The following is a 27,325-nucleotide window of genomic DNA, read 5'->3' as shown; positions in this document are numbered from 1 at the left end:
CTAACTTACCTGAACCCTGACAAACAAAACACGACTGAAGGAAAGGAAAAGAAAAACTGGTAAGACTCAGCACTCACAGGTACAGCTTTACTCAGTGAATAGTAGCTTCCTTGTAGAAAACAGATGCTTTCTATCACAGAGAATATTCTAGTAAGAGCAAACACACCTGCACACGGTGGCCTTGTTAAACAGAGATCACACTGTACCTCTAAATTCCTGGGCAGGTTTCAACAGGCAGAACCTATTGCTCACTTGCGGGTGGACTTCCCACCGTGTAAACCAGCCTCTCACAGGAAGTGGTTCTGGGTTTCAGAACAACTTTAGTGTACATTTCCTGAGTGTGGAGGGCCAGAACTGCCTTCGTCTGCTGCGCTGCATGCACCGGCAGCTGTGAGGCATTTGCAGGTGCTTTTGTCTACCCCAGAGTTAAATTCGCAGACATAATGAACACAGGTTAACTCCAATCTTGTTGGACTATAATTATTCACTCGTTCTCAAAAATGTCTATGCCGTGTCCTCCCCCTCTGCTTCATCTAGAAACATCTGTGGCCTTCGGGGGCCATGCACAGGCCCCTTTCTGCCGAGGGAAGTCTTCCCTGCTATCTTCCCGCAGTAATCCAGGTTCTCACCATTTCAGCCTTCATCGGAAATCAGGCTCTAATCTCTTTCCCGAGTAATATTATTAAAATATCTTTTTACAAGTTTCTGAGTTACCTTCCCTTTGGATTGCCATCTCTAACAGGATTCCTAAGCTGTGTTTCTCATAGGCCTACGCAACACATGCAAGTATCTTGGTTTTATATTCTGTTAGCGTTCACAGATTTTCTGGGACCGAGCTTTGTTCTTCGTGGACACGGAGCAGGAGGTCTCAGAACTCGTCAGCTGACTCTGTGTCCCAGCTGCAGGACAGCTGCTCATCCTGCAGGAACTCAACTTCAATGTCATACACAAAACCGGGGTCATCCTTTCTCTTCTGATTTTTCTCAAAAAGTTCATCCATGATGCTCTTCCTTTTGGCCAGCTCCTTGTCATCGAGTTTGTTCAGGTCTTCCTCGGGGTCAATGGTTGTTTCCCGTTGAATTTGTTCCATCGTCTCTGCCAAGCTCTGCCCCTGCAAGTAACCTCGTAAAAAACTGAAGAGCTTCTCCAGCTGCTTCAGGGACACCTGCTCCAGGTAACTCTTGTGCCGTGGGTTATTCTTTAATTGCTCAGCAGCTCTGGTGCAGTCTGGGAGGAAGAAAAGTGTATGGACAGACACATTCATCACCAATACTGGAAAGACTGAGATAGACCAAAACCCTGAGACCACCAGCTCCAAGCCTAAAGGGGCCTATAGAAATCAATAATTATTCTTTAGAACTATAGTTTTATAGTAAATTGAGTTTTGTAGGGTATAATCATGCTGTTATATAGCAGCTTATTTATTTTTTTCTGAGATTAAAACATACCAATCTGGTGGGGGAGGGGGAAATAGAAGAAGGGGAAGGAGGGAAACTTCAGTTAGAATGTAAAATAAATAAATAAATTAAAAACAAAACAAGCATTCCATCCTATAGAGAAGCTTCTTCACACAAAAACTAAACAATCTAAAACAACTCCAGGAAATCCCTAAAGCTGACCAGATTCACGAGGCCCATTCTCCCCCAGAATAAAGACTGCTGAGGGCCACTCTCAGAGGAGCCAAGCTACACAAGAGACGGGAGACCAGTCAAACAGCCCAAATGAAGCAAAAACCAGTGGAGCTGCCTAGAAGAGGCTCAGACCAAGGGAGTCAACTAAAAAGGACGCTCTCCCACCTGCTGAGCTGCCTGCAGACTGTGCGCTCCAGGTCCCCAGTTTTGTGAGCTGTCACCCATGCTGGGGTAGATGTCGGTGATGCAGCTGCCTGTGAGTCATTTCTGCTCCGGTAAGTAAGGATCTACTATCATCATATTCCTATAAGTAACCCCACTAAAGCTCATTGGTTCACCACGCTGAACTTCATGCTACCTGTCATGGCCTCCCTATCTGAGATAAACACGTAAATATGTAGTGTCTCCCTAGGAAATGATTGTCACACGATGAGCACACGCCTGCACTCCTCACATTTGGAAGAACTGGGGAGAAAGAATGTTTGAGGCTAGCCTGGGCTACTTACTAGATCCTGCCTTATAAATGAAACATAACTACATGGTATGATGGTGCATGTTTATAATTGCTTCTCATCCCCGCATCAGGGAGGTGACCTAGAGAGCTCCTGTGTCATAAAATACCCAAAGGAGCTGGCTGATGGTGTCAATGCTTTTAATTCCACACCTTTAATTTCAGTGTGAGTGTTTGCCTGAATGTACGTATGCATACCATGTGTGTGCAGTGCCAGGATAGACCACAAGGGGGCATCAGATCACCTGGAATTGGAGTTAGAAGATGGTTGTGAGCCACCAGGTGGGTGCTAGGAACTGGACCCAGCTATAATAGTAACAAGTGCTTTTAATTGCTGAACCACTTCTCTAGCCCCCAAATAAAATATTTTAAACAAACAAACAAACCTAGTTTTGGTGTAGAGAAAGACAAATGGATTTTTTTCTTTTTTCTTCTTCTTCTTCTTTTTTTTTTTTTTACTTTCTTAACCAAAAATTACTTTGTGGGATGTTAAAAACTGCCAACTGAAGAAACTGTCTAAGGATGAAAAATGCCATAATTTTTACTTATTTTAGAGATTGAGTCTCACCATGTAGCCTTTGTAGGCCTAGAGGTCACTATGTAGACCAGGGTTGGCCCCCAACTCTCAGAGATTCTCTGCCTCCTGGTGGCTAGGATTAAAGGCATACACAGCTGGTGAAAAAAAAAAAACTATAGTTTTTAAAAGGCAGCCATGTGATGATGGAGGAAGGTCATTGGCTAATAAAGAAACTGCCTTGGCCCATTTTATTGGTTAGAACATAGGTGGGTGGAGTAAACAGAACAGAATGCTGGGAGGAAGAGGAAGTGAGCTCAGAGATGCCATACTCCCCTCTCCCGGGCAGACGTGATAGCTCTGCTCTCTGAAGCAGAAGCAATGGAGCAAGCCGCCAGGTCAGACATGCTGAATCTTTCCCTGTAAGACCAGTGCTACACAGTTTATTAGAGATGGGTTGAGAGGTTGAAACTAATGGGCCAGGCAGTGTTTAAAAGAATACAGTGTCCGTGTAATTATTTCAGGCCATAAGCTAGCAGGCGGCCGGGGTGCTGGGGAGGCAGCCCCGCTGCTGAAATTACTACAATGTGACACTAATAAAATGTTGTCTACAAATGAAAAACATTTGGAGATAGAAGAAAATTTAGTATTATTAAACAGTAGTATATCATTTAACTCATGTAACCATTCTAAAATGTTAAATCATCAATTGACTGTTAAAAAGTACAGATTAGGAAATTCTTAGTCAGGGCTTCTATTGCTGTGATAAAACACCATGACCAAAAGCAAGTTGCGGTGGGAGGGTTTATTTGGCTTACACTTCTATGTCATTTAGTACATGACTGAAGAAAGTCAGGACAGCCGGGCGTTGGTGGCGCACGCCTTTAATCCCAGCACTTGGGAGGCAGAGGCAGGCGGATCTTTGTGAGTTCGAGACCAGCCTGGTCTACAAGAGCTAGTTCCAGGACAGGCTCCAAAACCACAGAGAAACCCTGTCTCGAAAAAACCAAAAAAAAAAAAAAAAAAGAAAGTCAGGACAGGAACTCAAACAGGGCAGGAAACTGGGGGCAGGAGCTGGTGCAGAGGCCAGGGAGGAGTGCTGCTTACTGGCTTGATTTCCTCTGGTTTGCTCAGCCTGCTTTCCTATTCCACCAGGACCGCCAGCCCAAGAGTTACACCACCCACAGTGAGCTGGGCTCTCCCACATCACAAAGGTTTGTCTACAGACCCAGCTGTTGGGGGCAGTCTTTCAATTGACACTCCCTCTTCCTAAATGACTCTAACCTGTGTCAAGCTGACATAAAATACCGGTACAAAAGCTGAAGTTTATGAATGACAATCTAGTCCCTGATAGTCATGATTTAAACCTAAGTTTAACTCTGAAGAACCTCTCATTCTGTTGCATGAAACTAAAACCTCCCTCTCTCTGTCTCTCTCTGTCTCCTCACTCCCTCGGTTCTCCCTCTCAGTGGGGACTGCATCCAGGACTCCCTACATGTTAGGTACGTGCTCTTTCACTGACCTACATTCCCTTCCCAACCCATCGGTTTTTGTTTCAAATTTTAAGGCAGGTTATCTCAAGCTATCCAGGCTTGAATTTGCAATTTTCCTGCCTCAGTCTCCTAAAGTACTTGGATTATGGGTATATGCCACCAGACCTGATTATGTCAGGCTATTTTTATTAAGACAGGAGGCAAGGGCTGGAGAGATTGCTCAAGGTTAGGTGTGCCTGGTGTTCCTGCAGGGTTTCCAAGTTTAGCAACTCACAGGCTTGTAACTCCAGTTTCCTTCCAGTCTCTGTAGACACCCACATGCATGGCGAACACTCACAGAGACACGTATGCATAAGTTAAACGAGGTAAGAGGCAGGATAAACTAGGGGTACCTGAGAACTTCGAGAAGTTTCGGACTGGCATAATGCGCTGGCGGCTCTTTCCCTCCGTCTCATTGTCGTAAATTAAGACGATAGCCGGGGGCTGGAATCTAATTCCACATTTCTTGGCAACACATTTCATTGTGACATACAATTCAGTGTAAACTGGAGGAACTCTGAGAAAGACGGGATAGATGTGGAACAAGTTTCAGAAAAAGAAAACCCAAATTGAGGTCGGTATTGCAGAAATCTGCTTTCTCCTTCTCTTCAGCGGATCTCAGCCCTGGAACTACATACTCAGCTAACAAAGTTCAAGACTTTGAGGGCCACCTTGAAAGTTCAGCTGGCCAAGGCTAGCCTCGTTTGTTGGATCTCTGCTTGTTTGGGATGCAGGTCCTTTCCACATGTCTTTTGGTCTGGCCCCTTAGTGTATTGCATTCTACCAGAGGTTACACAGGAACCTTAAGCAAGCCCAGCAGGTGACCAACTAGCCTACAGAAGCATTTTGATTTTTCATTTAAAGGATGCCTGAATCACCCTCTATCCTGAATCACCCTCTATCCTATCCTGAATCACCCTCTATCCTGAATCACCCTCTATCCTATCCTGAATCACCCTCTATCCTATCCTGAATCACCCTCTATCCTATCCTGAATCATCCTCTATCCTATCCTGAATCACCCTCTATCCTGAATCACCTTCTATCCTATCCTGAATCACCCTCTATCCTGAATCACCCTCTATCCTATCCTCAATCACCCTCTATCCTATCCTGAATCACCCTCTATCCTATCCTGAATCACCCTCTATCCTGAATCACCCTCTATCCTGAATCACCCTCTATCCTATCCTGAATCACCCTCTATCCTGAATCACCCTCTATCCTATCCTCAATCACCCTCTATCCTATCCTGAATCACCCTCTATCCTATCCTGAATCACCCTCTATCCTGAATCACCCTCTATCCTGAATCACCCTCTATCCTGAATCACCCTCTATCCTGAATCACCCTCTATCCTATCCTGAATCACCCTCTATCCTATCCTGAATCACCCTCTATCCTGAATCACCCTCTATCCTATCCTGAATCACCCTCTATCCTATCCTGAATCACCCTCTATCCTATCCTGAATCACCCTCTATCCTATCCTGAATCACCCTCTATCCTATCCTGAATCACCCTCTATCCTGAATCACCCTCTATCCTATCCTGAATCACCCTCTATCCTATCCTGAATCACCCTCTATCCTGAATCACCCTCTACCCTATCCTGAATCACCCTCTATCCTATCCTGAATCACCCTCTATCCTGAATCACCCTCTATCCTATCCTGAATCACCCTCTATCCTATCCTGAATCACCCTCTATCCTATCCTGAATCACCCTCTATCCTATCCTGAATCACCCTCTATCTTATCCTGAATCACCCTCTATCCTATCCTGAATCACCCTCTATCCTGAATCACCCTCTATCCTATCCTGAATCACCCTCTATCCTATCCTGAATCACCCTCTATCCTATCCTGAATCACCCTCTATCCTGAATCACCCTCTATCCTGAATCACCCTCTATCCTATCCTGAATCACCCTCTATCCTGAATCACCCTCTATCCTATCCTGAATCACCCTCTATCCTATCCTGAATCACCCTCTATCCTGAATCACCCTCTATCCTGAATCACCCTCTATCAATATTATGGTCTTTTAACTTTTTCCTTTTTTGGGTCAGATTCTCATATAGCCCAGACTGGCCTTGAACTTGTGATCTTCCCGTCTCTACTCCCCCAGTGTTAGAATTACAGGCATGTGCCTTCAACCTTGGTCTATGGGGTGCTGCAAATGGAACCCAGGGTTTCGTGCATACCAGACAAGCACTCTGCCAGCTACGCTACCTCCCCAGCACGTTTTTCTTTTAAATAAACATTTTATACGGAGATATTCACTAGACCAGATCTACCCCACCCTGTACTTTATGAACTCTTTTATTCATCAAGAGGTTATTTTAAGCAGTCAGGAGATGGTGGTGCACACTTTTAATCCCAGCACTAGGGTGGCAGAGGCAGGCAGATCTCTGTGAGTTCAAGCCCAGCTTGTTCTGCAGAGCGAGTTCCAAGACAGCTAGGCAGAGAAACCCTGTCTTGAAAAAACAACAACAAAAGAGGTTATTTTAAAAATCATTACTTACCATCTATGGTCCCTGCTAGTCTCCTTGCTCCAGGGAGGCAAGAGTGTGTCCATTTTCATTTAGCTCTTAGCACATATCTGCAACACAAGAAGGGTAATACTTATTTAATGCTATGCATTCATATAAACGAAGGTTTCTATATATTATCCTGGGGCACTGGGGCAGGAGCTGAGCGCTGTTATACATTGTGAAATAATATTAAGCACTGTTAATTGTTGCTCGGATTGTTAGTGAATGATTCAGACCATGTAGGGCAGCGGCTTCATGGGTCCTTCTCTTACACCCAGGGCCTGGAGCAGGGACCTGTCAGCAGCCCCTTCACTGGGCAGACCCAGCTTTCCTTCCTTCCTTCCTGTTTCTCTGAGAATGCCAGAGAACCACAGCCAAAGACAGCCATGGTGAGTTCTCCAGCAGGCAGGCACAGGTCTTGGAAGGCGCACGCTGGGCACAGCCTCACTGAGCATTAGTAACCCTAGGTTCACAGTGCCAGTGTGCAGTAATCCCGGTGGCTCAGCAACAGCTCTGGGATGCAGATCACGACATCCACTTGCATGAAGGGCTGTGTAAACATCCTCGGTGCAAGCATCCTTGCCTAGCATCCATCTGGCCGATCACTTCTGGAGTCACCTGCGATACACCCTCTTTGTTCTGCTCCAAGTGCTCCATGTTACAACATTAGGCTCATTCAAAGGCTTTGCAAACAGCCTCGGTCTTTTCTTTCCCGCTTTTGATCTTTAGGACTAGCAGACCAGACTGAGCTCTCAACTCCAAGAAGACATGATAAAACTGGCACAATGGGAGCAGCCTCCATCCTGGTAGCAGCAGTCACAGCCCCACGAAGGTAACTGAAGGTTCCAAGAGTAGGTACCTGTGGTGGTCTGAATAAAAATGGCCCCTATCGGGAGTGGCACTCTTAGGAAGTGTGGCCTTGCTGGAGGAGGTGTCACAGATCTCTTCCTCCTACCTGAGGATCAAGATGTAGGACTCTCAGCTCCTTCTCCAGAACCACGTCTGCCTGCACACCACCATGTCTTATCGTGATGATAACTGTAAGCCAGCCCTAATTAAATGTTTTCTTTATAAGAGTTGCTGTGGTCATGGTGTCTCTTCACAGCAATAGAAACCCTAAGAAAGCAACTGAAGCAGAAATAGTAGAGAAGTTATGAGGCCTAGGTGCCGAGGAGTTTCATGGGGACTTCCAGGCCTGGAGGGCTTAGGGCTCTTGTACCCTGGTCCAGCAGCAGTAAGACCAGCCATTGCAGGAATGGAGACACTCAAGGCCCCAGGAGCTGTAACTTAGTTCTGCTGGAGAACAATTATAGGCATATTATTTAAGAAGTTGACAGTATTTGTACTGGTTCATTACAGAAAAATAGGGACAAAAGAGAGGAAGAAAACATGAAATATTCACCTAACTTCCATCTTTATGTTTTATGCTTGCCAAGTAGACTTGTCATACAGGACCGTAATCTATAGTCTTACCTCTGCTGTTAGAGGAGAGAATTTGCATTCCTCTGAGAGTAGGCATAATACAAAGCTGCTTTTCAGACTGCTGTGCCCTGCCTTTGATCTGAGTCAGTGGCTAGGCACTACTCCCAGGTCACCTCATTAAAGTATGATGTTAGTGTACTTCCTAAAACGACTACTAAACACATTATAACAGATGACCACACTTGTCAATACAACTGACGATAATGTAGGGCGTTCACTATAGAGTTTTCTTTTTTGAATTTATTTTTAGGGACAGGATTTCTCTGTCTAGCCCTAGCTGTCCTGGAAACTAGCTCTTGTAGACCAGGCTGGCCTTGAACTCACAGAGATCCTCCTGCCTCTGCCTCCCAAGAGCTGGGACTAAAGGCGTCCGCCACCACACACCTGGCTGTCCATATTTTTTTAACTGCAGGCTTGTAGTGTTATATTACACCCGTTCCCACTCCGAGACCTCATGCCTGGTCAGCACTAGCACTCTCCAAAACTGCTAATACGTCCCAGAGTGGGGAGGAGTGACAGCATGTTTCCCTAACTGTCCTTGGCCGCATGAATCCCAGGGATCAACGACTGCCCCTCAAGCACCTAAGGGGGTACGGATTTCCTCCTGATGTCCTCACTAGTGCAAGGCGACCCTTCTTACCCTTGAAGAAGTACAGGAAGTGCACATCTGAACAGCAGTGAGAGGGTCGTTTCCATCCAACCGCATTGCACAGAGGACTCATTATACCGACTTTGAGGTGGAGCGGAACTTGGCGCTGCAGGAAGAAGCGACAGCCATACCCTACAGGGGTAACCATGGGGTGAGCTCAGAGGCAGGAGGCCTAGCCGACACTCACCAGGCTGCGGACAGGAAGCCGGCTAGAGCTCTGCGAGTGTGGTCCTGAGACCGTGCTCGGTCTAGAGGCCGGGTCGGGCGCCCCCTTAGGATGGTTTCCAAGGCAACAGCGCGGGCACGCAGACAGCGCTTGCGCAGCTTCTCGCCCCGCCCCGGCTGGGACGGCAAGGGGCGGAGTCAAATGCGGTCCTCTCGGGAACTTGGAGTTACAGGGATTCTGAGCTGCCCGGTGGGAGCGCTCTGTGGGTTCAAGGACGTTCGCGCGCGGAGCGCTCTGTCCCAGTCACCGGGGCTGGTGGGAGTACAGCCTGCCTCCGCGACCGCAGCTCGTCCCGCGCGCCCCTCTCGGGCGTCGGCGCTCCGGCGTCCTGGCTGCCGACGCTGTGGCCTGGCTGCTCCTCTGGGCGGCTGGGCTGGTCGGCAGGCTCGCCGCTGACATCAGCGACGCCCCCTTCAGCTCGGGTAAGGGCCCCGGGCGTGGGCGCGGGTGGGGAGTACCCGCGGTGTTACGGGTACCAGGGCCGGGAGGAGGTTAGCAACAAAGGCCGCGTGCGCCCCTGCCCTCCCCGTGATCTTTGCGCGGTGTTCCATCCCGGACATCGGAGCCGGGCTTTGTCCTTCTGAGGCGGACTGACCACACTGTAGCAAAAGTACTAAACAAGTCCAGCCACGAAGCGTCTTGGAATGCTTATGGTACCCCCGAAGCTGCTTTCTGCAGGCTGAGAGGCCAGGGAACCCTTCGAGTCCCGGGACGTGTGAGAATGCCCAAACTGCATGTAAAGGAGAAGGGGTGAGGTAGTGTGACGCGTGACAGACTTCCCAGGGAGATGCAACACACACACACACACACACACACACACACACACACACACACGAGAGAGAGAGAGAGAGAGAGAGAGAGAGAGAGCGCACATTCACCCAGAAAGGTAACCTTTGTACCAGTATCCAATTTGATGAACCAATGAATTTTTTTATTGGCGTTACCAGCGGAAATGTGGGCGAGGAGTTACAAGGAGCAGGGATAACGCAAAAGAAGCTGCTTCACTAGAAAGCCCACCCCAACATGGGTGACACCCCCACCCCAAAACTGCAACCCTGGAGCTCGATAAGCAGCTTGCAGGCAGCTCCACAGCCCCAGCGTCTGGTTTTTCCCCCTATCTCTTTCTGCAGTTTGTCCCCAGCAACTCTTGATTCCCTTTCATAGGGTTGGTAGGGACCCTCAAGAATCTTCCAAGTCTTACTCTCCTGGGTTCACGTGCTTTCTTCAAGTTCCTGCGGAACAGGTTTATTGCAGTGATTCACACTCCCTTACTGTCCTTCCCACGCATTTCTTCTCAAAGTTTTATAGCAAGGTATCTGACAACTGAATATTTAATGTCTTTTTTCCTTTTTGCTTTTTGTTTCTTTTTTTTTTTAATTTTTGACACAGGGTCTCACCAGTCTTGAATTTTTACCCATTGAGTAATAGTTTTAATATCCAAAATATGCATGGAATCAGTTTATGAAGACTTCTGTTTACGCCGCGTTTGTAAATGAACTCTTTGAATCTTCAGGTGCCTCTCCTTTTCTTGCTTTTTTTTTTCCGAACATCTTCACAAAGCATGAGTGTCCAGTCTTCCAAGATGCGTAGGCATGGACCAGGGAATACAGAGGGTGCTGTTATGTCTCTGATGAGGTTTGGTGAGCTAGGAGGATGGACAACCTCAGAGAAGGACTCTCACTCAAAGACATAGCTGTTAAGTGGTGGACTAGGATCTGAAACCAGACATTCTCAACCTCCATGATTTATATGTAATAGATTTATATGGAGCTCAAACTGCTTGTATTTAAAATTTTTACCTTTCCGTTAAATGATTAGATTTTTCTAACAAGTAAAGCTTTTTCTAATAGTTATTTTCTAATTATTTAATAGTTCTCTTAATATGCTTATTTTCATTTTTAATGTCTTGATCTTTATAGGTACAAGGGCCACTTGTTCTGAAATCATTTTGAGGCAAGAATTCTTGAAAGATGGTTTCCACAGGTAAGTTGCCCACTGATTTCTAGTCATATTCAAATATTGGCTCATAATTTACAGCAAGAAATTGATAGTTGAAATATGGATAAACTGAAAAATTGTTTTCATTTTTGTTTGTTTTGAGACAAGATCTCATAAAGTCCAGGCTGGTCTCCAATTTGCTAAGTAGTTTGGGATAACCTTGAACTCCTAATCTTCCTGCTCATTCAAGTACTGGGATTACAGGTTTGTGCCACCAAACCTGACTTGTTATTATTATTATTGTTATTATTTTCTTTCTTTTTCCTCTTTTTGTTTTTGTTTTGCTTTTTTGAGACAGCGTTTTACTGTGTACCCTGGCTGTCCAGCAACTCACTTTGTAGACCAGGCTGACCTCAAAACTCAGAGATCCGCCTGCCTCTGCCTTCCAAGTGCTGGGCTTAAAGGCGTGCGCCACCACTGCCTATCTTTTTCTTTCTTGAGACAAAGTATTGCTGTATAGCCCATGTTGGCTTGGAGCTTAAAATAATCCTTCTGACTCAGCCTTCCAACTTGCTGGAATTATAGGTGTATACCATGATTCCTGACTGACTTTGTTTTTATTTTTGTTATCAATTATCTTTTCTTTTAAAAAAAAAGTCATTTCTCAGCATTCTGTTTATGATTAAGTATACTATGCATGTTATTTTCTTTTGGTAGAATTTTGTTCCCGATAGCTCATTCCAGACTTTCTCTTCTGGCTTATTCTTGTCTTTGTTGTTCTTTATATTGTATGAACTTTTGTTTTGATACCTTTGTCTCCAGTGACTGACTGTACAGTAACATGCCTTGGTGTGGTTTTGTCTGTGTTTTCCCTGCCTGAGGGTTGCTAAGTTTCTTGGGCTTAAGGAATCATAGTTCTCATGAAATCTGAACAGTTTGGGGCCATATGTCTCTGTTCCCTGCCCTGTCTTTCCCGGTACCATTGAAGCCGTTCCTAGATTGTGTGCTTTATTTTGAGTTCACTGCTTCAGTTCCTTCTTCCCTGCCAGTCTTTTTTTTTTGTTGTTTATTTTTCTCCTTTTTATGCTCCAGTTTTCCTTGTTTTCTGTGGCTTCCTCCAAACCATCTTTTATTAGTCAATGTTTAATTGCTTCTAATCATACATTTAGAAATTTTATTTTATGTAATTTGAATTTACATAAATCAAGTCTTTAAAAATTAAAAACAAAGTTGGGCTGTTAAATGGCTTAGTGGGTAAAGGTGCGTGCCACCAAGCCTGATGACCTGAGTTTGGGCCCTAGGACTGATGTGGAGGAGAGAACCGGCTCCCACAAGTTGTCCTCTGACCTTCACCTGTGAACCATGGCAAGTGCATGCCCACACATGTGTACACACAGAAGAAAAATAATTATTAAAAATGCTTCCCTTTGAGCCGGGCGGTGGTGGCGCACGCCTTTAATCCCAGCACTCGGGAGGCAGAGGCAGGATGATCTCTGTGAGTTCGAGGCCAGCCTGGTCTACAAGAGCTAGTTCCAGGACAGGAACCAAAAAGCTACGGAGAAACCCTGTCTCAAAAAATCAAAAAAAAAAAAATGCTTCCCTTTTCCTTATAATATTCTTGTTTATCTTTAAATCCTTTCACATATTAGGTATATTTATAAGATTTGTTATTAAAATTTAAAATTTTTGTTAAATTTATTCATTTTAATTTATGATATTTTGCCTGCATGTATATTTGTGTGTGTGTACCACATGCATGCTCCGTGCCCAAGGAGGTCAGAAGATGGCATTGGATCCCCTGGAACTGAAGTTACAGCCGGTTGTGAACCACCTTGTAGGTGCTGGGAATCAAACCTGTGTCCTCTGCAGGAGCAACCAGTGCTGTTAATCCCTGAACCATCTCTCCTGTCCCATATAAAGACTTTTAATGTCCACCTGCTATTCCATTTCTTTTTTAACAGCATAAAGAAAAGACATTTGTTTAGGCCCCTTATTCTGGAAGTGCGAGGTTCAACTATGTCTTAAATTAGGGTTTCTGGTGCTGTGATCAAACACTTGAATCAAAAGCACCATGGGGAGGAAAAGGTTTGATTCGATCTTACAACTCTCAGGTTCCACTCCATCACTGAGGAGCTGAAGCAGAGCCCATAGAGGAATGCTGCTTACTGACTTGCTCCACATGGCTTGCTCAGTTTGCTGTCTTGTCCAGCTGCCCAAGGGTGGCACCACCCACAGTGGGCTGGGCCCTTCCACATCAAACCTCAGTTAAAGCCACCTGATGTAGGCATTGTCTCAACTGAAGTTTCCTCCTCCCATAAACCCTAACTTATGTTGACAAAAACTAAACAAAAACCCTAACCAGCCCCAGAGGCCGTACCTGGTAGTGGTTTTCTTGCTGATCAAATCAAAGGGTAGCTCAGTGCATCAATTACATGACAAGACAGAAAGCAGCTTTGGTAGTTGTAGACTTTGTTTTTCTTCCTTTAAAGACTGTTGGTCTCTTCTCCTGTTAATAAAGGTTTTAATTTATCGTCCTGATCCTATAAGCTTTTTGTTCAGTTATAAAGTTACAGTGCTCTTCGCTTCAGGGCTAATCTGTCTAAGACTTTACCCTGTTGGGGTCTGCTGTGAATGTTTCTGTTTTACGTTTTCATGTTAGAACTCGAATGCTTTCTGATCGTTCATGAAAGTTTAGAATGTTTTACTTTTCAGCTCTTTAGTCACTTTTGTTTCCTGTTCTTCTTGACTTCTTAATTACACTTACCTTAGCATTCAGCAAAAGCAAAGAATTTCTAGTTGGATTTTTAAAAAAACTTTATTGGTTTTTTTGAGACAGGGTTTCTCTGTGTAACAGCTCTGACTGTTCTGGAACTTGCTCTGTAGACCAGGCTGGCCTCGAACTCATGAGCTCTGCCCACCTCTGCCTCCCAATGCTGGGATTAAAGGCTTGCACCACCACTGCCCAGCTTTTTTTTAACTTTAAAAAAATTATTCATTTATCCTCTCATATCATATATCCCAACGGCAGTCCCCTCCCCCTTTATTTTTAATATGAGCTCCTTCCTTTCTGGATTTTCTTATGTGGCTTCCCAGCCACTACAGTCTCTAGCCGCCCATCTTGCTATTTCCCTAAGCAGAAGCCACCATGCTGTGCTTGGGTCTCCTCTGCACTATAGTCCAGAATTTGCCTCTGAACAGAAAGCTGGGTAGGTGTGTGTACCTGTGGTATATGTAAGTGAATGCAGGTGTGTGTACCTGTGGTATATGTAAGTGAATGCAGGTGTGTGTACCTGTGGTATGTGTACATGAATGCAGGTGTGTGTGTTTACCTGTGGTATATGTAAGTGAATGCAGGTGTGTTTACCTGTGGTATATGTAAGTGAATGCAGGTGTGTGTGTGTACCTGTGGTATGTGTACGTGAATGCAGGTGTGTGTACCTGTGGTTTGTGTAAGTGAATGCAGGTGTGTGTACCTGTGGTATGTGTACATGAATGCAGGTGTGTGTGTGTACCTGTGGTATATGTAAGTGAATGCAGGTGTGTGTACCTGTGGTATGTGTACGTGAATGCAGGTGTGTGTACCTGTGGTTTGTGTAAGTGAATGCAGGTGTGTGTACCTGTGGTATGTATACGTGAATGCAGGTGTGTGTACCTGTGGTATGTGTACGTGAATGCAGGTGTGTGTGTGTACCTGTGGTATGTGTACGTGAATGCAGGTGTGTGTGTGTACCTGTGGTATGTGTACGTGAATGCAGGTGTGTGTGTGTACCTGTGGTATGTGTACGTGAATGCAGGTGTGTGTGTGTACCTGTGGTATATGTAAGTGAATGCAGGTGTGTGTACCTGTGGTATGTGTACATGAATGCAGGTGTGTGTGTGTACCTGTGGTATGTGTACATGAATGCAGGTGTGTGTGTGTACCTGTGGTATGTGTAAGTGAATGCAGGTGTGTGTACCTGTGGTATGTGTACATGAATGCAGGTGTGTGTGTGTACCTGTGGTATATGTAAGTGAATGCAGGTGTGTGTGTGTACCTGTGGTATGTGTACGTGAATGCAGGTGTGTGTGTGTACCTGTGGTATGTGTACATGAATGCAGATGTGTGTGTGTACCTGTGGCATGTGTACGTGAATGCAGGTGTGTGTACCTGTGGTATGTGTACGTGAATGCAGGTGTGTGTGTGTGTACCTGTGGTATGTGTACGTGAATGCAGGTGTGTGTACCTGTGGTATGTGTACATGAATACAAGTGTGTGTGCTTATGGGTATGTATATGTGAGTGCAGTTGTATGTGTGTGCACCTGTGGGCATGTGTGTGCCTGTGGGTATGTGTGTGCCTGTGGGTATGTGTCTATGAGTGTAGTTGTGTGTGTGCACCTGTGGGTAAGTGTGTATGCCTGTGGGCATGTGTGTACCTGTGGGTATGTGTATGTGAGTGCAGTTGTGTGTGTGTGCACCTGTGGGCATGTGTGTGCCTGTGGGTATGTGTATGTGAGTGCAGTTACCTAAAGAGAGACATCTGATCCCTTGGAGCTGAAGTTACAGACTGGTGTAAACCACCTGGCATGGGCGCTGGAAACTGAACTCAGGTCGTGTGCAAGAGCAGCACTCTTAACGGAACCATCTGCAGACCTAAGCTAATTTTTGTGGATGTTTATGACGTCATCACTCCTTTTCTTTGTCGATAGCCAGTGTCAGTACCACTGTTGAAAAGACCCCGCTTTCCTGTCAAATAATATTAGTTCTTTTCTTGGAATATTAACATGTGTGTGACTTTTGGATTTTCTTTCTGTTGATCTTCATCTGTTTTTACATTAATGCTGTGCTGTGGCTCGCGATAGGAATTATGAGATATCCAATGGGTGATCTCTTGTGGTGTAAATATTTCACTTGACATGATAATCTACTCTTGGAAAATGAGTTTGAAATGTAGTGTCTATGCTATAATGGATGTTATGTTAATCTATCTTATTTAATAACTGAGTAAGAGATTTACTTTGAATGTCCTTGTCTTACAGAGATCTTTTAGTAAAAGTGAAATTTGGAGAAAGCATTGAGGACTTACAGACTTGCCGGCTCTTGATTAAACATCACATCCCAGCAGGACTTTTTGTGGATCCCTATGAGTTGGCTTCATTACGAGAGAGAAACGTAACAGAGGTACAGCTATTGGGGAATTTTTAAAGAGAAATTAATATAGGCATGCAATGATTTGTATTAAGGTAAAATGTTAGATAAGACAACATTGTAGTTTAAATTTTGTTGAAGTTTTTAAAAGTCTTTTTTTTTGCAATAGCGTTCTTCAACAAATGAATGACATTTGTCAGGACTAAGCCACCTAACCTGAAGGATCTGAATGCTTTTCAGCAGTATAGTTCATAGTTTAGTGACTAAGAAAGTTAATGTGTATTTGTGTATGTCTCTGCATCTAAGATTAAGGATTAATAAATAGTGCTTAGCTTTGTTAATAGGAAAGACATACTGGCTTTTTGTTTTTCTTTTTATTATGTATGTGTGCTAGCATTTGTGCATACACCTGTACACACACATGTGAAGGCCACAGGTTGACATAGGATGTGTTCCTCTATCTTTCCATCTTACTTTTGTTGTTGTTGTTGTTTTCAAGATAGGGTTGTTCTGTAGCTTCGGAGCCTATTCTCGAACTAGCTCTGTTGACCAGGCTGGCCTTGAACTCACAGAGATTCGCCCGTCTCTGCCTCCTGAGTGCTGAGATTAAAGGCATGTGCCCAGCATAATACATATTTCTAAGGGAAATAAAAAATAGTGAATTAAGATGAGCATCCAAACTGCCTAGGCTCCCCCAAAGCCAGTACGTGCAGTAGGATCAAAAACCCATTGCCATTTTTCTTGAGTTCTCAGTAGTCCTCATTGTCTGCTATGTTCAGCAAGTCCGGTTTTATCCCATGCTTTTTCAGACCCAGGCCAGCTGGCCTTGGTGAGTTCCCGATAGAACATCCCCATTGTCTCAGTGTGTGGGTGCACCCCTCGCGGTCCGGAGTTCCTTGCTCATGCTCTCTCTTCTTCTGCTCCTGATTTGGACCTTGAGATTTCAGTCCGGTGCTCCAATGTGGGTCTCTGCCTCTGTCTCCTTTCATCGCCTGATGAAGGTTAATATTCAGGAGGATGCCTATATGTTGGATGCTCACCTTACTAGACCTGGATGGAGGTGGGTGGTCCTTGAACTTCCCACAGGTCAGGGAACCCTGATTGCTCTTCGAGCTGATGAGGGAGGGGGACTTGATCGGGGGAGGGGGAGGGAAATGGGAGGCGGTGGCGGGGAGGAGGCAGAAATCTTTAATAAATAAATTAAATAATAAAAAAATAATGAATTAAAGAAAAGTGAAAATAGACCCTCACAATTAGTGGGTTGCTGTTGTAGCAGGAGCGGCGGGGCTGCATCCCCAGCACCCCGGCCACCTGCATGGCTAGCTTTACCCAAAATAATTATATGGACACTGTATTCTTTTAAACACTGCTTGGCCCATTAGCTCTAGCCCTTACTGGCTAATTCTGATATCCCGATCAACCCATCTCTAATAAACTTGTGTAGCATAGGTCTTACCAGGAAGGATTCAGCATGTCTGACCTGACGGCTTGCTCCATTGTGTCTGCTTCAGAGAGCAGAGCTATCACATCTACCTGGGAGAGGGGAGCATGGCGTTTCTGAGCTCACTTCCTCTTCCTCCCAGCATTCTGTTCTGTTTACTCCTCCCACCTATGTTTTAACCTATCAGGGCCAAGCAGTTTCTTTATTGCTTAACCAATGAAATCAACAGATTGATATATGACACTCCCACATCAGGTTGCTACTAAAGATACTTAGGAAGAAATTCATAGCATTAAATGACTATATTAGAAAGAAGAAAAATCTCAGATAAATAATTATGGGTCTGAGTCTGGCAGTGGTGGCTCACACCATTAATCCCAGCACTTGGGAGACAGAGGCAGGTGGATCTCTGTGAGTTCAAGGCCATCCTGGTCTATAAAGTGAATTCCAGGACAGCCAAGGCTACTTACACAGAGAAGCCCTGTCTCGAGAAGCAAACAAAAAATTAGTAATAACTCAGAAATTCACGAGTTAGCTAGGCTTGCAGTGTCCCAAATAAATTGGAAGGCAAGGACTGACACCTGAGGATGTCCTGTTGATACTCAAATTTGCACATGGATGTTATTTGAGTGTGTGTGTGCACATGTGCGTGTATACTCACACACAGACAAAAAGGACCCCAGCTTTCTAAGTGCTGGGATTATAGGTGTGTGCCACCATGTCTGGCTTGGGATAGTTATTTTGAAATAGTTCTAACACATTTAATTTTTGTTTGCTTTTGTTTTTTAAGACAGGGTCTCACTATGTATCCCTGGCAGGCCTGGGACTCACAATGTAGACCAGGCTAGCCTTGAACTCATACAAATTCACCTGTTTCTACCTCCAGGTGCTGGAATCAAAGGCTTGTGCCACCATGTGCTCTTAGTACTTTTTAAAAAACACATAATTTTTATTTTAATTTTAGTTGTGTATACATATGTGTGTGTGTTGTGTGGACATGTGCTTGTATGTGTGGATGCCTGTGGGAACAGAAGAGGAATTAGGAGTTACAGGCAGTTATGAGCTGACCGATGTGGGCACTGTGAACCAAACTCAGGTCCACCGTAAGAGCTCTTCATCACTCACTGAGCCGTCTGTCTCTCCAGCCCCTCTTTTATTTAGTGTTGTGTGCCAGTGTGCATGCCGTGCACACATACAGATCTGAGGACAACTTTTTTTTAAAGATTTGTTTATATTTTTATTATTTATATTTACATATGTGTTTGTGTGAGTGTTTGTGCACATGGGTGTCCACAGAGTCAAGAAGAGGATGTCAGATCTTTTGGAACTAGGGTTCCCAGGTGTTTTTGAACTATCCAACGTACTTTCCATTGCTGGTCTAGAAGACAGAGAAGCATGTAGTCCTAACCACTGAGCCATCGCTTTAGCCTGGTGGAAAACCTCTGGGCGGTAGCTCTCTCCTTCCAGCATGTATTCCAGAGTTTAAAGTCAGGTGCTCAGACTTGCATGGCGAGTCCTTCTGTCTATGGAGCATCCCCCAGAGCTTTGCTGGTTGGGAATGATGTAAGTATAGTATAGTTTTAGCCCTTGGGTAGGGCAAGGCAGGAGATTTGCAATTTTGTGGCCAGCCTGAGCTGCAGAGTAAGGTCAAAACCAGCCCTAGCTACACAGTGAGACAGTGTGTCTTTGTGTATGTGTGTGCACGCAATTTGTTTGAGGTTGGTAAGTGTTGTTCAGTGGTAGATCCCTTGCCTAGAGTGTATAAAGTCCTGGTTTTGAGCCCCAGCACTACAAAAATAAAATTGTTTTTCACATTTCCATTGTATACCCACTCTAGAAAGTTGCTGACCTTTGCCTGGCTTCCTGCCTGCGGTGCTCTGGCTTACTCACTACCGTTTACCTCACCGAAGAACAGGAAATGGCCAGGATGATACCAGTCATTTCAACCTAACACAAGTTAAACGGTTTTGTCATAGTTGTTCCCCCGTTTGCTTTTATTATTTGCGGATCATATCCTGTGTTTTCTACATGCAAGTGAGGATGGAAACGGAGTGGAAATGGCCTGTAACAGGAATACACTTGATGTTTCTGCCTATCTGTATAGCAGTCTTCAGGTTTTACCTTTGTCTTTTTTATTTTTCTTCATTAGTATTTTCTTCTTGATTAATATTTGTTTTCTCTTCCACAGGCAGTGATGCTATCAGAAAGTTTTAATATAGAAGCTCCCAACTATTTGTCCAAAGAGTCTGCAGTCCTCATTTACGCACGACAAGACGCACAGTGCATCGACTGTTTTCAGGCCTCTTTGCCTGTGCACTATCGCTATCACCGGCCCCATAGGAAGGATGGAGACACCCTGATTGTGATCAACAACCCAGACCTACTGATGTACTGTGACCAAGGTGAGGGGTAGAATTAAGACTAAAGGTGTGGTGGTGGGCCTTAGTTGAGAACAGAATGGCAAACATGTCTTCCTTTATTAACTTGTAGTGAATTGTTGTGAGATGGATACCTATAGAAAATAAAACTACAGGCCTGAAGACGGCTTGGAAGGTGAAGGATCTTATTGCTAGGCCTGACCAGCTGTATGCATAATGAAGGAAAGTCCAACTCCTGCAAGTTCTCTGACCTCCACGTGTGTGCTAGGTGCACACGTACACACACATGCACACACACACACTAACTGTAATAAAGCATTTTAAAGGAGAAACAGGACTTTTCCACCTGCTCTCAGAGCTGTCCCATGTGTTCTGTCCCTATCATAGTGTCTTCTTTCCTTTCTAAGACTAACTCATTTTACTGACTTTATCAGTCACCTCCGCTTTTATTTTACGATTTTTAACACTCTGTGTATATTTGGGTGTCTATTTGTGGGTATGTGAACCTGGGAGTACAGTGCCTGGAGAGGCCAGAAGCAGGTGTCCAATCTCCTAGAGCTGAGTTAAAGGCAGTTGTGATTCACCCACTGTGCATGCTGGGAACCAACACAGGTTCTCTGGAACAGCAAGAAGTGCTCTTAACCTCTGCGCCTTCTCCCCATGCCCGATCCTCACTTCCTAAATGGACGTGAATCTTTTGGGGGGCATTTCGAGACAGGGTTTCTTTGTGTATCCTGACTGTCCTAAAACTCACTGTGTAGACCAGACTGGCTTCAAACTTAAGAGGTCCACCTGCCGCTTCCTCTCGAGTGCTAGGATTAAAGGTGTGCCACCACCACCTGTTTGTGAGCATGAGGCTTAAATACTATAATTTTAGTCTTGTCCATAACAATAGCAACAAAAAATGTTATTTCTATTAAATTTCTTTAGTTTTGCTGTTTCTCTCCTGTTTCTCTTTTCCTTAAGATTCTTTTGGAAGGCCCATTGATCTGAAGGTTTCTTTCTTACGGTTTGGGCCTTTCTATTTGCACTCATGTAAAGTGCTTATTTCCTGGGATTGACTCCATGTAGTCAGAGATTGCTCATTTGTTTCCTGGCCTCCCAGACCCGAAGTAATCACACAGAAACTGAATTAATTACAACACTGCTTGGCCAACAGCTTAGGCATATTCCTGGCTAACTCTTATGTCTTAAATTAACCCATTTCTATTAATCTGTATATTGCCATGTGCTTGTAGCCTGCCAGTAAGCTTCCATCCCGCATCTGTCTCTTGCGGCAGCCCATGGCTTCTCTCTGACTCTGCCTGCTCTCTTTCTACATCTCTATTTAGATTTTCCACCGGGCTTTACTCTGTTAAGTCATTGGCCAAAAGGAACTTCTTTATTAATGAATGTCAATAAAATATATTCACAGCATAGAGAGGGGAATCCCACATCACCTCCCCTTTTCTGTCTAAATTTAACGTAGTAAAATTACATATAATAAAACAGGTATCAAACAAGAATTACAGTTACAATATTTATATCTATTTTATCTTTTATCATAACTAAGGAAAACTATAATTATGACTATCTGTTCTTCAACTCCATCAAAGACTTCAGAAGGATATAATATTACCTAAGTAAACAAGAAGTGCATTGTAAGCAACTTCCAAAACTATAAGATTGACAGAGACATCTTGTTGCCTGAACAGTCACCCAAAGTTCTTCTGTAACATTGGAGTATCCATTTTCAGTCTACAGGCCCATAGTATCTGTCAGACTTTTCCATGAAGCAGGAAATTTCAAAGACAGTTCCATTTATATTGACAGTTTGTCAGTCACTTTCTTCTGTGTCCTGCAGAATGTCTGGCAGACTCTTCCATGAAGCAGGAACCCTAAAGGACTATCTCACCTTCTTTAGGCAACTTCAGCAGTCATTTTTCTGTAGATTCTGTACGTCCAGTTCATATAGCATAATATCAAGCAGTCCTGGCAAGAGCAGTTTCTTTCCCAAATGGCTAATAAACTCCATAAGGAGCCTCTTTGATGCTCATCTTCCTCTTGAAGTAATTGGTACTGCCAGGAGCAGATGTGTCTCATTGTCATGAAAATTCCTAAGTTCTTAAAACATTTTAAGTGCCATATTCTGTTAGTCTTTGAAAGATTTGGAGAATATCTATCTTAAATATATCTCTGTATATCTAGAAAAACCTAACTAACATGACTACAAGCTTAATTATTATAGATGATTATCTATTAACCTACATTTCTTAATTATACATTACATTTTTAAATGATCTGCACAAACAATACCTTAATCAAGGGCAGAAATATATATTTATATGGTCAGTTTATATATATATATAACAAAATTGACCTTAAATTTGTATCAATAAACCAAGATCCATATGAATGCAAAGCATTTATCTCTATGTCATATCCCCCTTTAAATGTAAACAAACATTTAGAAACAATATTTGAAATTTGGGCATAGTTCTCTCCAAACTTCTTACTGCTTCTTGTTGGGTGAAGTAATTTTAGGGGTTTACAGAGACCTTTCAGGGGATCTTAGTCCATCAAACCACATTAGTCCGAAAGGAATCCACAGGTTCTCATTTTCTGTGGAAACAAAAGCAACATGCCCTTAGACCCAAATTTTGAAGTCAAGATACCTTTAAAATATATATGTTGGTTTAGCTTAGCAGCCCATATGATGAAAATGTCTCTCTGTATTTAGCTCATTTACAGTCAAAAAATTCAAAGAAAACACAATAATATACATAATCCAGACTCTCTCATATATATTCCATCTTTACGTGGCTTATTATTCTTACTCTATTACTTTTTCTACAAGTTTAATATTTTATCTTTACTCCTTTAACCTATGACTGCTGTATATTATATTATATGTATATTATGTATATTATAACTGTCTATACTCTTTCTCTTCTCTCTCTCAAGCTTACATACATTTATCCAACACTTTGACCCACTCAGAGGTCTTTTTCATCTGAATCTGTTTTTATTGTATATCTGTAATCCTTTCCTGACCAGGACTGCTTCTTAACATGCTAAGTGGCGTGGCTAGGACTAAGGCTGCTTTGCCTTTTGGCTCCACCCAGTCCAACGTGGCAGTCTGCAAGACATGCACATTGCAGCAGGTCTATTTTGTGCCATTAAGCAATTTGTAACACGCTGCTCACAAACCCCATTCAAGTGCTTGGCCTCCTGAAGAGCCAGAGTTTGTACTGGCAGCATTAACCAGGAGCTGCCATTTCTTATGCTGAGTCAATAAGCCTTTTCTTTTTTTTTTTATTTAAATTTATTTATTTATTAAGGATTTCTGCCTCGTCCCCGCAACCGCTTCCCATTTCCCTCCCCCTCCCCCAATCAAGTCCCCCTCCCTCATCTGCTCGAAGAGTAATCAGGGTTCCCTGACCTGTGGGAAGCCCAAGGACAGGAGCTGTGGCACCCCTGCTTGCTGCCAGCAAACAGAGCTCATCTGGGGGAAAAAAATGCAAGAAGCTGCACTAAACTCTGTTCTTTTCTGTCTAGAATCTCTTTTGAAGCTCCCTCAGGTTTTATGTGAATGTAGTTGCCCCGCGTTGGGCACCAGTCCAGATGTATGATCAGTTTCATTCATGTTTGGTTCCTTTGGCAAGAACATAGGTAATACTAAGTTCTTTTATTAGTAGGCATGTAACATCTGGCCATTTCTCTTTTCAGGGGAAGGGAATGAGATAGGATCTTCCTGTGTAGGCCACTCTTGCCTTAAACTTCCTTTATTGCCCCATACTCCTGAGTGGTGGGATTGCTGTGCTCTGAGGATGTCTCCTTTTTATAGTGATCTACCTCCCCTTTGCTGCTTTCTGTTTTGCTTTTAGATATATTTTACATATAAGTATTTGCCTGCATGTGTGTATATGTACCACATACATACCTATGCATGCTTGTGAGCCACCTTATAGGTGTTGGAAACTGAACCTAGGTCCTCTGTAAGAAGAGCAAATGCTCTTAACTAAGAGACCAGTCCCTGCTTTCTTACAAAGCTAACGGTGTTGTTACTAATAGATAGCAGAGAGGGATTTTTACTCTTACGTTGTCACTGTTTAGCCTTTCCTGACAGGAATGTTAAACGCTTTTCCACTCTGTCTGCTTTCTTTATCCAGTCGTGTTTTCTGCTCCTGTTCAAGATGCCATTGCTTGTCCTACCTAAGCTCTGAAGAAGCGTTTCTCCTGAGAGAACACACAGGATTCTGATAGTTTGTTTTGATCTGAGTGCTTTGTGTTGATGTTTGATATGGAAATTTATCAGGCTTTGTACTGAAGATGTGTTTATTTTTTGAACATAATTTATATCCTTTAGAACAGGTTTTTGAAGTAATGATGTCTTTATTTTTAAGTAATACTTCAAAAAAAGTCACATTATATTTTTAATGGCATCTGTTAACAAAACATGTTTCATTAATGCAGTTACCATTGCAATTTCATGTTTATTAGGTATTCACATAAGAAAGAACACCAGCATACTAGCATGTGATGATGGATGGGTGTGGGCTGTCCTTCTGTATATGTGTTACTTTTATTGGTTGATGAATAAAACTGTTTTGGCCAATGGCTTAGCAGAGTACGGCCCGGCAGGAAATCTGAACACACACACACACACACACACACACACAGATAGAAAGAGAGAGAGTAGGTGGAGTCAAGGAGATGCCATGTAGCTGCCAAAGGAAAAAGACACCAGAAAACCTTATCTGTAGGCCACAGCCTTGTGACAATACACAGATTAATAGAAATGGGTTAATTTAAGCTGTAAGAGCTAGCCAGGAATACACCTAAACTATTGGCCAGACAGTGTTGTAATTAACATAGTTTCTGTGTGATTATTTGAGTCTAGGCAGTTGGGAAATAAAGTGCAGTCTCTATCTACAGGTGGGTCCAAGCCATCTACACTGTGTGTAGAGATGTCTGAATTCTCATATCCCAGCATGAACGGTTCCTGATGAAGTGAAAGGCAAGCTGTAGCCTTGAATCCAAAGATGAGGTTTCTGACGTCTTGTTTTTACCCCTTTTTTCAGAGTTCCCTGTTTTGAAATGCTGGGGTCAGTCAGAAGTAGCAGCTCCTTGTGCTTTGAAAAGTGAGGAGATGTGCCGGTGGAAGAATATGCAGTATAAATCAGTAAGAAGCTTTATGCTGTTTTTAAATAGCACTGTCTCACTTCAGTCTCTGCTGTGTTGAAAGGTTAGCATGCTGTATTCTCATACAGAGCACCTGTGTTGTTTTAAGATTCTTTGCTACTGATGATCACAGTGAGTAAAGTCAGTGTCATTTGAATTGGGAGCTGGTGGGGAGTGAGTCCCATGCCTCCTTAGTTCAGAGTATACGTGTTACTGGGATACTTTGTAAAGGTGTGAAGAAAAACTGCAGATGCATTCAGTTTTCCTTCATCAGGAAGGCATCCTCCACTACATAGTGATTCGCGGCCAGTCTATGCTGTGTGAAACCCTGCTTCAAACTAAAATAACACAAAACCATAAAGGAATATACCATTTTTTAGGAAAGGAGACCCAGAATGTAGGTTAGTGGAAGAGTACTTGCCTATCAAGTGGAAGACCTTGGGTTCGAACCCCAACATAGAAAAATTAAAAATTTAAATGAAAGTTTGATATAATATGTGTGTATAATATGTGTGTATATAATATGTGTAACTCAGGAGGTTAAAGCATAAAGAATATGAGTCCCAGGCCAGCCTTGATGACATAGGGAATTTGAGATTAGATCCTTCTCTCTTTCTCTCTTTTTAATTTTCCTTGTTATTTATTATTAGTGGTGTGTGTATATGTGTATATGTAGAGGTCAGAGTACACTTTTAGGAGTTAGTTTTCTCCTCCTATCCAGGGTTTGTTTGTTTGTTTGTTTCTTTCTTTCTTTTTTTGTCCTTGGACAGGGTTTCTCTGTGTAGCCTTGGCTGTCCTGGAACTTGCTCCATAGACCAGGCTGGCCTTGAACTCAGATCCTCATGCCTCTGCCTCCTAAGTGTTGGTTATCACGCCTTTCTGTACTACTGTGACTTGGCATAGCCACCACTGCACAACAAGGGTTCCTTTCACTGTGGGTTTGGGAAATCAGACCTAAGACATCAGACTTGGATAGCAAGTGAGTGCTTTTACCCACTGAACTATCTTGTCAGCCCAAGACCCTGTCTCTTAAGAAAAGGTAGTTAGAATTAATACAAACTTTTGAGTTAGAGAATCAAAGAAACGGTGTGATCACCATAAGATGTACATTTAAGTGACTCTAATTTTTCTTTTTCTGGTTTTTTGAGACAGGTTTTCTCTGTGTACCCTGGCTGTCCTGGAATTTGTTCTATAGATCAGGCTAGCTTCAAATTCAAGAGATCTGCCTGTCTTTGCCTCCTAAGTTTTGGGATTAAAGACATGGGTCGCCATACCTGGCTAAGAAAAGAAAACTTTTAAGAATAAAAAAATAGTCTTTTAAAAAAGAAAACAAAGATGGGTGGTGGTGGAGCACGCCTTTAATCCCAGCACTTAGGAGACAGAGGCAGGCAGATCTCTTGAGTTCGAAGCCAGCATGGTCTGCAGAGCCAGTTCTAGGATAGCTAGGGCTGTTACACAGAAACCCTGTCTTGAAAGGCAAAAAAACAAAACAAAACTTTATGCAATGTATATTGATAGTATCTATCAACCATTACTCCTCCTAGTGCTCCACACCCTCCCAAGTTCATGTCCTCTTTTTAAAAAGTATGTATAACCTAATGAATCTGGTCAGGGCTCTCCATGTACACATGGGTGTGTGGCCATCCACAGGGGCATGAGCAGCCTGCCAGTGACATGTCCCCAAAGGAGACTAACTCTTCCCTTAGCAGCCATCAACTGCTGTAGCTCCTCCACTAGCTGTGGAGCCTCAGAGGCCCTGCCCCCAACTGAGCTGGAGCTTTGATTGACTTGATCTTACACATGTCTTGTGCCTGTAACTCCAGCTTCTGTGAGCCCATACGGACAACAGCCATGTCGCATCCAGAACTATGCATTTCACAGCTGCCTTCCATACCTTCTGCCCTCTTGTGAGAAGTTCTAGCCTTGTTGGTAGGAGCTTGATGTAGATGAGCACCTAGAGTTATTAAATTTTCTGTTTCCCTCTCTCCACAGATCCGTAAGAATTTGACCCTACAAGTTCCAGTGGGACTGACGATCCACACCTCTTTAGTGTGCTCTGTGACTCTGCTCATCACCATCTTGTGCTCTTCTTTGATCCTTGTAGCTGTTTTCAAATACGGCCACTTTTCCCTGTGAGTTTTAGACAGTTAGATGTTTTCTATGGAACCTAATAAATGGGACCGATTCACTTGTGA

General features: G+C 43.5%; 2 protein-coding genes across 3 annotated transcripts; one reads left to right on the top strand and one right to left on the bottom strand.

The window, feature by feature from the left end:
• On the bottom strand, nt 1–9,145 carry Cep19 (centrosomal protein 19). 2 transcript variants are annotated; one of them, XM_041673325.1, is made up of 4 exons: nt 8,850–9,145; nt 6,719–6,795; nt 4,542–4,705; nt 1–1,227 (listed from the first exon to the last, which is right to left on the bottom strand). In XM_041673325.1, exons 3-4 carry the CDS (start codon nt 4,669–4,671, stop codon nt 869–871), a joined length of 489 nt encoding a protein of 162 aa, XP_041529259.1. In that variant the 5' UTR covers nt 4,672–4,705; nt 6,719–6,795; nt 8,850–9,145; the 3' UTR covers nt 1–868. The 2 variants fall into 2 exon arrangements, with proteins under 2 accessions (XP_041529259.1, XP_041529260.1); XM_041673326.1 differs by having other exon boundaries at nt 9,046–9,115.
• Pigx (phosphatidylinositol glycan anchor biosynthesis class X) lies at nt 9,136–27,325 on the top strand. Its single transcript, XM_041673464.1, has 7 exons — nt 9,136–9,208; nt 9,267–9,506; nt 11,004–11,067; nt 16,040–16,181; nt 19,778–19,991; nt 25,031–25,131; nt 27,123–27,325. The coding sequence occupies exons 1-7, from the start codon at nt 9,136–9,138 to the stop codon at nt 27,264–27,266; spliced, it is 978 nt and encodes a 325-aa protein (XP_041529398.1). The 3' UTR covers nt 27,267–27,325.

Source organism: Microtus oregoni, unplaced genomic scaffold (assembly GCF_018167655.1).
Source record: "Microtus oregoni isolate MIOR12 unplaced genomic scaffold, Mior012 000023F_ref0000262, whole genome shotgun sequence".
Classification (NCBI taxonomy): domain Eukaryota; kingdom Metazoa; phylum Chordata; class Mammalia; order Rodentia; family Cricetidae; genus Microtus; species Microtus oregoni.
Note: the sequence above shows the minus strand (reverse complement) of the source record. Positions and strands in the feature narration are given on the sequence as shown.